Source organism: Pocillopora verrucosa, chromosome 3 (genome assembly GCF_036669915.1).
Source record: "Pocillopora verrucosa isolate sample1 chromosome 3, ASM3666991v2, whole genome shotgun sequence".
Classification (NCBI taxonomy): domain Eukaryota; kingdom Metazoa; phylum Cnidaria; class Anthozoa; order Scleractinia; family Pocilloporidae; genus Pocillopora; species Pocillopora verrucosa.
In genome coordinates this window covers 621,470-634,538 of record NC_089314.1, presented here as the reverse complement: position 1 = coordinate 634,538, position 13,069 = coordinate 621,470, and the positions used below count along the sequence as shown (strand labels likewise).

General features: G+C 37.0%; 1 protein-coding gene across 2 annotated transcripts; it reads left to right on the top strand.

Moving 5' to 3' along the window:
- Positions 1-1,385: 1,385 nt before the first annotated feature.
- Positions 1,386-11,604, top strand: LOC131769670 (caspase-3-like). 2 transcript variants are annotated; one of them, XM_066163414.1, is made up of 4 exons: positions 1,386-1,733; positions 2,654-2,731; positions 9,141-9,617; positions 10,076-11,604. In XM_066163414.1, the coding sequence occupies exons 1-4, from the start codon at positions 1,457-1,459 to the stop codon at positions 10,423-10,425; spliced, it is 1,182 nt and encodes a 393-aa protein (XP_066019511.1). In that variant the 5' UTR covers positions 1,386-1,456; the 3' UTR covers positions 10,426-11,604. The 2 variants fall into 2 exon arrangements, with proteins under 2 accessions (XP_066019511.1, XP_066019510.1); XM_066163413.1 differs by lacking the exons at positions 9,141-9,617; positions 10,076-11,604 and adding exons at positions 5,590-6,054; positions 7,241-8,704.
- Positions 11,605-13,069: the final 1,465 nt, after the last annotated feature.

Below are 13,069 nucleotides of genomic sequence, written 5' to 3'. Positions count from 1 at the left end.
CTTGGTTCTTTGCAAACATGTACACGTCATTAGAGACTTTGATTTTGATAGGGTGGAGTTAGTGGGAATTCTTTTTTCGGTGGGGGTGGGAATTTGCAGAAAAAAATTGGCCATGTTTAAAAAATGGGACTCCCAAAGGACCAAGAGAAATAATTAAACTATAATGGAGTAAACAAGTTTTATGATTGATAAGTTCATTCACCTAATACAGACATTGCTGTGTCCTAAGAGGGTTCAGAGCAGGAACAGGTTTTTATTTCATGAAATAAATCAACCAAGAAACCGAGATTTCAACTGAGATCACATTCATTAAGAAATGTAGAGGTTGTCCAAAAATACTCCCAAATATAAAGAGGATAATATATGAGGATAATAAACAAGCTGGAAAGGTCAGACAATTTCCAAATGACACTACCCAGCCCACCCCTCCCCATCCCATCACAGAGTTATAGTGCATATTGTCCCTACTAATCTAAATGAAAATTTTGCTTAATTTCTCTCCCTCAGTCTTATCACCCAGAAGGTCATTTGCACAGAAAGTGTCCTGTTTAAATGCATACGTGCCTATTAGAATGTGATAAATGCAAATTATTCTTGCCTAAAGCAACGATTGGGGCACAGGAAATGATAAATACGCCAAGATTAGAAAAGGATTACAGAAAGGCCTTAAAAAGGAATCAGGAACCTTAAAATACCCTCAGTCGGGCCAACAAATTGTATAGAGGGGGTAAGACTCAGAAGAAACTGGTGCTGCGTCGGTGGGAGAGTGTAGCAGGTAATTTAGTGTTGACAACTGAGTTGAAAACGGAAATTGTCCTCCGTTAAGCTCTGACGAAGGGCTAACGCTCGAAACGTCAGCCTTTTAACTCTTTACAGTGGACAATTTACGTTTTCAACTCAGTTGTTAACATTAAATTACCTGCAACAAATTGTATACCGTGTATTATACCGTGTACAGAGGAGCACCTGCCAAGTCTGCAGCAAATATTAGTCAGGATTTTCGCCTCTAGTTGCTAAAACAAGCATGTTGTACGGGTGAAAAAATTAATAAGGAAAAATATGAAACAATAGGCGAAGTGATTTCCAAATAATTTTCGATTCCAGGAACCTACTGGTGAACTGCTTTCGAATAAAAAAAAATTTTTTACTTACCAGTTCAACTATCACTTTGCAAGTTACACTCGAAATGAATATTTCCCGAAGAAAAATAAGCTAAAATTATTTAAGTTATCTCTAGAAGTCCTCCTGTCCCGACAAATGCGTTAAAAAATAGCAGTTTAATATCTATCTTTAAAAGGTATTTACTCTTTGTTTGTCTGGCAAGTGTTTCGCGACCGAGCTGCATTGGGGCTGAGTCAAATGACGTCACCTCCATTGCACTGATACGGAACGAGCAGTCACGAAGAGGAATTTCAGAGCGGTTTTAGTCGAGACTTTTCTTTAGATTTACGCCAGTATGCAAGATTCAGAGAGAGAAGCACTTCGTAAAAACAGGCAGGCTTTGTTAAAGGATTTAGAGGCAAAAAAGATCGCGTCTCGGCTTTTTTCCTATAACATTTTCAGTGTAGAAGACAAAGACGAAGTCAACTCCAAAGAAACCAAGAACGATCAAGGAGAGGCTTTATTAGACATTCTTCCACGTAAAGGACCAAAAGCTTTCAAGGCATTCTGTGACGCTTTGCACGATGTCTCTCCTCATTTGGAGTCACTTCTAAGGCCAATTCAAGCAGAGGGTAAGGTTGAACTTGATCTCAATTTTAAATTGATGAACTAAACCTTCGTAAGTAGAAAAAAAATTCCGGTTGTATGCATGACAACTAGGAGGCCTTAGCTTGGATATGTATGGACATAAAACTCTTTTTCTCCTGCATCTAATCATGGTAATTCCTCGGCATGCCATTTGTGGATACCGGTGCTTCTTTGAACAACTAATTTGTCCGTGTGAAATCACTTATGCTGATTTTCGCGCGTGGGTTTTCACTCGAATTGTCATGTTGCCATATTTCTGAATTACAACCAACCTCTAAAACTAATTTTGGTGTTTGACTAATTCACATTATCTTTTTCCTGAAATGTGACAATTCAGGGTAAATCCTCTTGACGTAAAGTACAGTTTAAATAGAAAGTGAATACACAGTGGGTAAAACCCCTTGACAGAGTATTAAAAGTAGAGTTTGGGTACAGTACATGTTATTTACATGTAGAATATTTTATGAAGAAACATTTTCAATAGCTTTTAAAGGAAGTATTTTGGTCAGTAGATACCTCCATTTCTTGAAAATTCATTTTTGTTTATTGTACTTTTGATAGAGAAGGGACATGTCAGCACCTGTAGAAAATTTTAAACATTTCCTATAACTAGTATTTGCATCCTGTAGTCAAACCTGGTGATCAATATAGCTGGTCTTGAATGTCTGTTCAGTCTCAAAATGTTTTCAGATTTGATTGGTTTGAACTCTATTGATAAATCAAATTGGTGGTATATTAAAAATAGATAATCTTACTACAATAATGATATTCATTGTCAAATGTGTCTAAAAAGTTTTCCACTGAAGCATACAGACACTCAAACTGTTGATCAGCTTTTCTATTGTAGCTTTTTCTGTAGTGGTACAGCTTGTAGACATCAAGATCTAATTCTCTTGACACTCAGGTATGCCAACTGAAGGTACTGATGGTGGAATCAGCACCAAGAAACCTATTCCAAGCACTATCAATCCAGGAGCAGCAGGTATAGTAATTAGAATGTTATATCATATAATTGCCTCTTGAAACAACAATGACACATTGAATAATGGTATTTGTTCAAATTAAGTTATAGAGGTGATATCAGTTAGCTTTGTACAGCTGTAAATGTACAGTTACTTCAGGTGCAGAAAGACCCAGCTGTCATAACAAATCCAACTTGACCAGTCATTCCAAAAAAACTTTTTCTTGGTATAAAGGATCTCAGATGAAGAAAACAGGCACCATAACTAAAATCTCAATATTACCCATATCTAGAAGCATTCAAAGAAAATAAGAGAACAAAATTTTAAATTTGAACTCTCCAATAGCTTTGTATCACATTTACTGACAACTGTCCTTTTAAAATTACCATAGCTTAGACAATCATGCTACTTATTTGTGGCTAAAGGCTGGCTGATACTAATAGTTCTCAAATCATTTCCATTCAAAGATTAATTATTTGTATTTAGAGTGTGTTTTGTCAATGTGAGAAGATTAAAAAATGATAATTGTCTAATTGTTTTGAGAGGGGTGCTTTCGATTGCTTTCTAGCACCATAAAAAATTAATGCATGTTAGTTTGTTTTAGTTTTCCTCTTTCTTAAAACAATGCTGCTCTTTGGTATAAAACTATGCTTTTGGTAAGAATTCTGTTCTTCTTAGTTCTTATTCATAAGTTTAAAAAATAAAATCCTCACCCCCTCAAAATGTAGTTAACTGCATTGTTTATTATGTGGCCAGCTTGCCTTTTTTTGGAATCTTTCGGCCTAGTGATAACTTAGATACTCCTCAGTTAAACAATTATCTGGTGCTGGCAGCACTATCAACAAACATGTTCTATTAGGAATTTTTCTGCATCAGTATCATTGCTAATACCAGGTGTAAGTTAAATTGGGACCATTTCTAATTGTGCTGCATTACCTGTCATGACTATCAGCCTCTTATTCCAAATTTTGCTCTGATCATTTGATTGATTCAGATGGTCTCTACTTCTTTTGCTTTAGTTTAATTATACACTCATTAAAACCTAAATGCAAAGATGAATTGAACATTAATGACAGGTTTGTGTTAGTACAAAATTGTTTCTAGTTGCTTATTTTGACTTAAATTTGTGGGCCAGCAAACAAAATCTTCTGCCTGGAGAAAAGAAGCTACAATGCAGCATTTGATGTAAAATTTACCTGCAAATGGGAAAGGTTTTCTAACTTTATCGTTCTGCTGCTTTCAAGTTATACACTTTAGTGTTAACATATCAATGAATCCTTGATGAGTGCATGAGAGCCAGCCATCAGGCCAGCCAGCCAGCCAGGCAGCAAGATGTTTCCAGAGCTTGCATTTTCATAGCAGTTAGATAAATACCTGCCAGGAATCAATCCCGATTATAAAAAAAGTGATTCAATCGGGTTATGTTTACCTTTTCTCATAACAAATATATATACACAAAGCTGCATCCACATTTTTTTCTGGAAACGAAGATCAAAGCAGTTTTCTTCAGATTTGGATTTTCTTCTAACAAGACCACAATGACACTAAAGGAAAGAAACCTTAAAATTTGTGGAATAGAAGTAACAAACTCAGCTTGAATTCAAAATGTCAGGTAAGCCATTTGAATTCTTTGCTATCATTCATTTGATTGTAATTTTAATTGTATTATTTAGTGGGTGACCATCCAAGTAAACCATCTGCTGATCTGGTGGATAGCACTGTGGACTCAAGTTCAAGAGTTCAGGGTTGAAGCCCAAGCTCTGGCTTGGTCATTGTGTTTTTGGCATGGCGAGATACTTACTCTTGCCTTGCATCTCCCCACCTTTGAGTTAACATGGGCACTGGCAAACTGACTTGGAAAGTTGTTTAGAAGGGATAGAATACATTTAGAGAAATATCCAGTAGAGGTCAGATACCTCCAGAAAGCTAAAGCCAGTTGTACTGTGAGTTTGACCAACTATTTACCTAAAGCTGCTAACAAACAAACATTACAACTTAAAGCACATGCTACTTAATTAACACCTTTGCAAGGTAACCATATCAAGATTTAGAAGGATTTGATGTTATTAGATAATTGGTCAATGGTTTGCTCTGAAACTGAAAAGTTAGTGACACAGGACTGTTTCATTGTGTTAGGTGTTATAAGAGCACTTGAAAGATGTCTTGTTCTCATGGTGCCTTTTCTCCTCTCCCTTTAGAGGAGAACACTGGTACTGGTGAACTGTAACATGACCTGCCCAAATTGATGAAAGGGAGGTGAACAGCACTGGCTGAGGCCCTATCCAATAGAAATACTCCAACCTATTTTGTTCCAGTTTAGAAAAATGGGACTTAAAATAGCTAATAGCATACAGTGTAATTTCTTAAGTCTTGAGAGTTAGAGATTTCTTTTCCTTTTTCTTTTGGATGAAATAAATGAATATTACTCTCCTGTTTGCCCTGTAATTGATACTGTAGGTTTCAAATCTAGCAGTGTTAAAATGGAACCTTTCAGTTAGGACAAGAATATGATTTGGAAAATGTTCCTTCTGGATCAGAAGTTTGTTTTCTATTTAAGAGGACATCTTCTGATTAGAAAATCTCCAGAAGGCTCAGCTAACTAGTGAAGATGAAGTGTTGTATCATTTATTTGATAACCAGTAGTGTTCATAATCACTTATTAACCCCTACAGTGACATTGCCAATTAACATGTAACCTATTACAATTTGAATGCATTGTCTTGCAAACAGGTAATAAGAATAGGGTTTTGTGTCAAAATAGCAACAACATCTCAGCTATTTTACAAGGAAAGTGTAGGAGGTAGAGGAAGAAAAACCAACTGGTTTTGACAGTTAAAAGGGTATTAGATTGAATTTAGATTTTTTTTCCAATTTTCAGAAAAAGAAAACCAAGTAGAACAGGTAGAACAAGAAATTGATCATCCACAGCCTCCAGCAGACATTTGTGTTTGCGATGATTCAATTTACAGAATGGCTCACCAACCCAGAGGCATAGCTGTCATTATAAATAACAAGACATTCCAAGAAAAAACCAGACAGATGTCACGTGAAGGCACAGATCTAGATCGGGATGCTCTGAAAAAGCTTTTTCACAAGCTCCTGTTCAAATTGGAGGTCCATAATAACAAAACCTCTGCTGAAATCCTAGAGATTGTGGAGAAAATGTCAAAACTAGATCATTCAAACTATGATGCTTTCATATTCTGTATTTTGTCACATGGTGAAGAAGGTGTGGTGTATGGAACAGATGATACTGTTCCAGTGGAGAAAATAACCTCCAGGTTCAAATCTACAGCTTCATTGGCTGGTAAACCAAAGATCTTCTTCTTCCAAGCTTGTCAAGGTATTAATTGTGATGTTTTTTCTGTCAAATTAAAATTAGGATGATGAAGGATGGATGACAGTGTTCAAGATTTAGTAAGTTAGAGAACATTATAGGCACTTCCCCCCCCCCCTTTAGATCAGACCTTCACACTTATGTTTACAACTTTTGAATTATTTATCTTCCTTTAGTTATATTCTCAAATTGCACTGAAATTGGTCTTCACCTTGGTAAAGAAAAAGAGAAAGATGTTTTTTGCCTTGTCACGAGCATGGGACAAAGAGAAAATCTTTCTCTATTCTTTACCTAGTTCAAAACCTTACCATCTCTCTTATTCTATTTACAAACATGACGCTATCGACATTGCTGATCCTAGCAGTATGCAGGACGTGTGTCATATGAACTTCCTAATAGACCTTGCCCACTGTGGAGTCTCTGTGGCTAAGTGGTAGGGCATCGGAGTGCGGAATCCATAGGTCTGAAGTGTAATTCCTCATGGGGACTCAGAATTTTCTCTTTGTCCTGCACTCGTGATAAGGCGAAAAACATCTTTCTCTGTTAACCGTATACTTTGCTTAATAAAGAGTTAAGCAATTTTTCAAGTGTTGATTGTACATATATCTTTTACTGCTTTGATAAACAATGGGTGGATACAAACTTATTTAAGACTCGAAAGATATAAAAATCTGTAACTACAATTTTGTAGAGTTGCTTAGCTTTTCATTTTTCTAGAAAAAAACATTCGAGATTGCAAAATTCAAGTGAAAAGCAAGCCAACTGTGATTAACACCTCGAACAACTGGAAGTCAAGATACTTTGTTTTCATCACACAACAAGTACAAAATGCAAATATCATTCTTCTTAATGCCTTTCCTGGTGTCACTGATGCCTTTCCCAATGCCTCTGTTGGCTAACCCTTTAACCCATAAGAGTGATTTTGGCTTTACGACAGAATTGTTTTTTGCAACTACAAATAATTTGTCTCTATATGAAGAATTAAAGTTGTTTCACTGCTTACCACTCACATTTTTGGACTATTTTTCTTTTTGGGCTCATTGCCTGTGATTTAGTAGCTCCTAATTTAAAATGATTAGAGTATTTACTCTAATTTTCCCCACTTGCTATTGGAAGAATGATCTTTATGGCTACAATGAAAATGATCTTTTATTGGTCTTGTAGGTGAATCATTCCTTTCATTGATTTGCAGGTCAGAAGTTTATGGAAGGAGTTGATATTCCAGATGGTGCTCAGCATGGCAAGAAAGCATCTGTCCCAGTGGGGGCAGATTTTTTATTTGCACACTCCACTGTAGCAGGGTACTATTCCTGGAGGAATTCTTCCAATGGATCATGGTTTATTCAGTCTGTAGCAAAAGTGTTGAGAGAGAATGCTGACCATATGGATCTCCTCAAAATGCTGACAAGGGTCAATTCCATGGTATCTGAGTTTGAGTCGCGTTCTCACATTCCCATGTTTAAGAACAAGAGGCAGATACCCTGTATTGTTTCAATGCTGAGAAAAGACTTTTACTTTTTCCCTGAAAAACTTGGTCACACAGAATTGATCAATCAAGAGAGGAATGGTGGTTCAATTTGTAAACTGTCTTAAGCTTCTAAAGGAAATGTAGTCACATAATTGCTTTGTCATTTACACTTCAAAATCCAAGTTTTTGTATTGTTCTAACCTGCAAACACCTAAACTTCCCAAAGCACCATTTTTGTTATTGATAACCTGGTATACTGGATTATAACAAGCAGGAACTGTATCTTTTTAGAACAAAGGTAGACTTCCCCAGTAGCCACCTGAATGGTATAATAAGTGCTTAGAATTTAGATTAATGTGAGTATGATATATATGAAAAGCAGAATAACCTTGTATCAAGATGAGCAGATGTGTTCTTGAAGCATCATGTATCAGGTGACTTTTCAGGCTATTTTATTGCAATTTGAAACTTAAATTGCAAGAGAAGGGCTGGAATCATTATTTCTTTCTTGGGTGAACTTAATGTATGGTTTGTTAAAACTAATGTTTGGTTAAAAGCTGCCTTTTTTAGGGTTAAAAAAAGTTAGGAAAGGGAAATAAATCTATCTCAGGTTTTTTGCAACTAAACTGAATTTGACAGTTTCTAAGATTGTTTTATTTATGGTGATGGTTTTCTACTTGTGCAATATTTTATATCATTGTAGTGACGCCATGTCTGCCGTGTTTGGCATGATGGAGGGGGTGTGTGAAACCACCTTCTTTGTAGTTAATATTCAATACTTATTTTGAACTTTTTGATTTAAAAAATCTCAAAAAATTGAATATACTGTTTGTTGTTACGGCAATGATGATAAGATTAATGATAAAAGATGATATGAATTTCTTAGTGTAAAGGTATTTTGATAATCATTAGTTAATATATTAATCTGAAAGTTGCGTATCATTAACTTGTGCACCAGTCACCAAGGCACGTTATTTCACAAAATAACTAGTCAAAAGAAAACGAAATCTCTGATCTCTAGCAGTCTTAAGACAGTAGAATGATAACAACTGCTGACAATGAACTTAGTAATGGTGTAGAAAGGTATTTTCACTCATCTGTTGTGTTTCACTTATATTTAAGCGCCATATTAATAATCGTCATGTACTATTTACTGTTTTTATTTGAAAAAAGCTATTTATTTTGAAAGTATTTTGTAATGTATTGTTTTAAAAAGTCTTGAAAATTAGATTCCCTACATATTTGTTATGCTTGGCATACTGATGTACTACTTACAAAAACTTTGTTAAGACATATTCAATCTTTGCACAACTTAACACTCCCAACGCATGTATCTCCCAAGCATACTCCTTCCCCACTTTTTCCAACGTTGTAAAATCCTGTGCCAGGCTCACGATTGCAAGCAAAAAGCAAGAAAATTCAGCTAGGTTTTTTTTCCCTCTTGCTTAACCCACTATGTCTCGGGTGCCTTTAAACTGAGTCTTAAGAACCAAGCAACATTTATTGAAGGTAGAGGGTTGAAGGGGAGGGGGGGGGGGGGGGGTTGGGAATGGCATTTAAAGTAACGTTGATGTTGGCGGTCTCTAGGTACATGACTTCAAAACACGTCTGCTTCGTTTTTCAGAACATGCAGATCAAGCTGATGCTAAATTGTTTTCATTTGGAGGCAGCTCTGGTTCCAAACCCTCCTCCAATACTTTGGACACGGAGACTGTATACAAGATGGACCAAGGAACGCGGGGAATTGCCATCATCATTAACAACAAGGAGTTCCTGAGGAGTTCAGGAATGGATCGGTATCCTCGCAATGGAACAGACGTCGATCGAGATGGTTTGAGTAAGCTTTTCAGAATGCTTAAGTTTGAAGTGAGGGTTTACAATAATCGTACCAAGGCTGAGATACGTAACATTGCAAAGGAGATGGCGAATTACAACCATTCCAACTACAATGCCTTTATTTTCTCGATCCTTACTCACGGTGAAGAGGGTGTGATTTATGGTACAGACGGGACCCTTACCATCAAGGAAATCACATCAGAGTTCAAATATTCTGCGTCTTTGGCCGGGAAGCCTAAACTCTTTTTCTTCCAAGCTTGTCAAGGTGAGATCATTTAAAAATCAAATTTAAATGGTAACGTGCAGTATTTCAACAAAATAACACCCTTGGTTGAGCTGAATGGAAATCAATTGTGGTTGTCTATTTGCAAGGAGAGGAGTGGGTTTGTGATCCATTGTCAAAATTTGATCTCAAAATGTCTCTTTTCACTCAGGGAAACTTAACAAATTGCTGGCGAGTTACTTGCGATCGACTTCTATTCCTTTTAGAAGTTACAGTGTTCTTAATTGCTTCTCGCTTCAGAAACTTAATTGGTTGAGAAAATGGCGCGAGTATTTTTTTGTTCTAATCACACAGCGGAATGAGGCAAAACCCAATCAGTCCCAGACTCTTTCCAACACCCAATTGAAACCTACCCTAATTCAATGCAATCCCAAATTATGTCCGAATTTCATTTTAAATTTTGTTTTTGAAAATCCTCCTTTTTATTTCCAAATTCCAAGGCCACGAGTACATGGACGGTATGGACGTAACAGACGCCCCGCAGGATAATCGAGTCTCTGTCCCAGCTGAGGCAGACTTCCTTTATGCCTACTCCACTGTGCCCGGTTACTACTCATGGAGGAACTCTGTCAATGGATCGTGGTTCATTCAGTCGCTGACAAAGGTGTTTGAAGATAACGCGGAGCGCATGGATATCCTCCGCATGCTGACCCGTGTCAACGCCATGGTGTCCACCTACAAGTCGCGAACTGGCGACTATTACTCTGACAGCAAGCGCCAGGTTTCTAGTATTGTTTCCATGTTGCGCAAGGAACTGTATTTCTTCCCTGAAAACATCGAGCGCAGTTAAATCAGACCGTGTTGTTACTTAATTTGGATTGTATTAATGTGAGTAATTTACTTAGTATTGATGATTTAAGGGAGTCGTGCCTAGACTTGAAGGATGTCTAAAGAACTACGTCAAAATATTTAAAGTCATGTTTTGTCTTGGGAAAAATTTCCTTCCCCTTGAAAGAGATTTAAAAATATAGAAACAAATACAAAAGATGTAATAATAAACGGAGAGGAAATGAGGTCAGCTAAGGATGGAGAAAAATAAAAGGTTTTGAGATGTCAAACCTGAGAAATGTAGTCTAGTTTTTTCAAGATCCATAAAGCTGGCCGGCACATTAATAACAACATCTTGAGAAAGTTTGGATTAATTTTATCTTTGCGAAGATGCATCATTAACCAGTAAATGTTTGGTGTTAGCTTATCTTCTTTCGTCTTTATCTCTTCCTCCACATGACTGAAATTATCTTGACGTAGGTCTTCTGACGCAAAGGCTCAGGAGCCCGGCTCTCGAAAGGCTCGGTTACATTATGGTCCCGAAGCCATTCTAACGAATAGCATTGTGGGTCTCAGCTCAAAAACGAGGCCATTCTTTACGTTTCCTGAAATTTCATCGCGCGCCTGAGTCTTAAATGTAAACACGAGAATTAAAAGGCCTTTCACGTGCACGGTGATTATAGGGACTTTCGAGAAACGGGCTCATGGATAGACATATCGAAAGTGTCATGTCGCTTTGGTGTTCTTTGAATTTTGGTGGATTTTTTGGTGTGTTTAGGTCCAAAAGAAGTTTGTTCATCGGTGATATTAATGTAGTGTTTATAGTAGACTTCAAAAGCTGATTTCCAAGCTGAAAGATACAGATTATTGCCTTTATTCTTGCCTAGTAGGGTTACTTTTCTTTCTAAAGGTTTCCCTTTTATAACGAATATCTAGTATTGTCGCGCTTCCAGCGGAAGTGAGATCAAATTAGTTATTGAGCTTGTTTGTATTACCTATTCGAAACAAGCATTTGTAGGTTTGGTCTCAGATGAAAATTTGATTATTTTAGTGTGGAGTAGATTTCTCATGAAACCTATGTTATGCCTAAAATTGGTTACTACTGCTGTAATGATTTTCGGTCTTCCTTTCACAACAGAAATGTACTGTTTTGTTTCTTATGTATATCAAAATTAAAGAAATAGCGATGTCATTTTCCTCGGTTTCTATCATTTTTTGTACCATTTAGCTAGTATTTGTCATTTAATGTGTTGTTCTTCTCCCTTTTAGTGTTTAATGTTATATCTTCCATCAGACAAGTTAATTTAAATTTGGAAAAGAACTCACATTGAAAAGAAGTCGGATTGTTCAAAATACGATTTCTATGGGTCATGTTTAGAGTAACGTTTATTTAGTTATGTATTTTGTAGTGTATGAAAATAGAGGAAAGTTCGGCACTCGGACCGAATGCGCTGATGACGGGAAAATGTCAAAGCAGTGTCAAAAGAAACTTGTTTGGCATGTTTTCATCGTGAAATAGATCAAGGAAAAATTAGGAAAGTTGTCTAAGGTATGTCGTATGTAAGGGGCGAATAAATGGGTGTTTTTATAAGAGTTTCAAAACATTGCTGTTTTCTTTGTTTTGTAATCACCTGTACAATCATCAGCTTTTGCTTCAGGAAAAGAGGCAAGTGGACTTCTCTGGAATCTAAACCAATCGCTTCTGAAGTTGCCGTTCCTTTTTTATTTTCTCTAAGCCCAGTTCTCTTAAAGTATATGAAACTGCTGCACCCATGCATGCTCAAAGTCCATCTTTACTAACTAACTGGCTTGCAATCGATTCACCTCGCGCGGGAACCTGAAAACAGCGTAAAAGCTGCGAAAAAGGCCGTCACTTATCCCTTTTACTTTCACTTCCAAACTTCCAGGAGCACTGGAAGGTGCACTGGAAAAAATCTTAGTATTTTCTTCTGGTTTATAAATTACATTTTCGATTAGTTACGATGAGTCGTAAGTTCTCGTACATAAAGTGAATTTTTGTTCTTTTCTTCTTCCACTGGCGTAGCGAACCGTGTGCTCTACTTTGAGCACGCGCAGAACAGTGTAGACATCCGCAATTGAAACCGGAACCTCACGATTTCTGTGATAAAAATTCAATTATCCTAGATGGGTATTATTTGCCTAGGTACGTCATGTATGGGGAATTATAATATGCTGGGTACATAATATGCATTGGGGATAATAATTCCTCATACATGACCTAATTACCAAATGATTTAGGGAATATACCGCTGACAAGAAGCCAAAATGACCCTGGGCTTGAGATTGAGCCCAGCCCTTTCAACACGAGACGCCATTGCGCATACGCGCATGTATAAAACCGCATGTAAACTATGACATTTATCGTGCTTGATACGTTCTCTAAACCTAAATGATGCTAAAAAGTGCTCGGAAATGCAAAAAGTGCACGATGTTGCTGGAATCGCAAAAAGTTGCTCCAAACGCCAAAGGTTGCTCCAAAGTTGCCGAGCACAATCGGAATAGGCCTACCCGTTGCCCGGGGGATAATAAAGCTTCAAATCGACCGACGCACAAGTAGGTCATCCGGCCGTTTTCTGTTGCTAAAAGCAATAAGGTGTATTATTAAGTAAGATCACCAAGCTTCAGAAGGTTGTGGACGTTTTTAC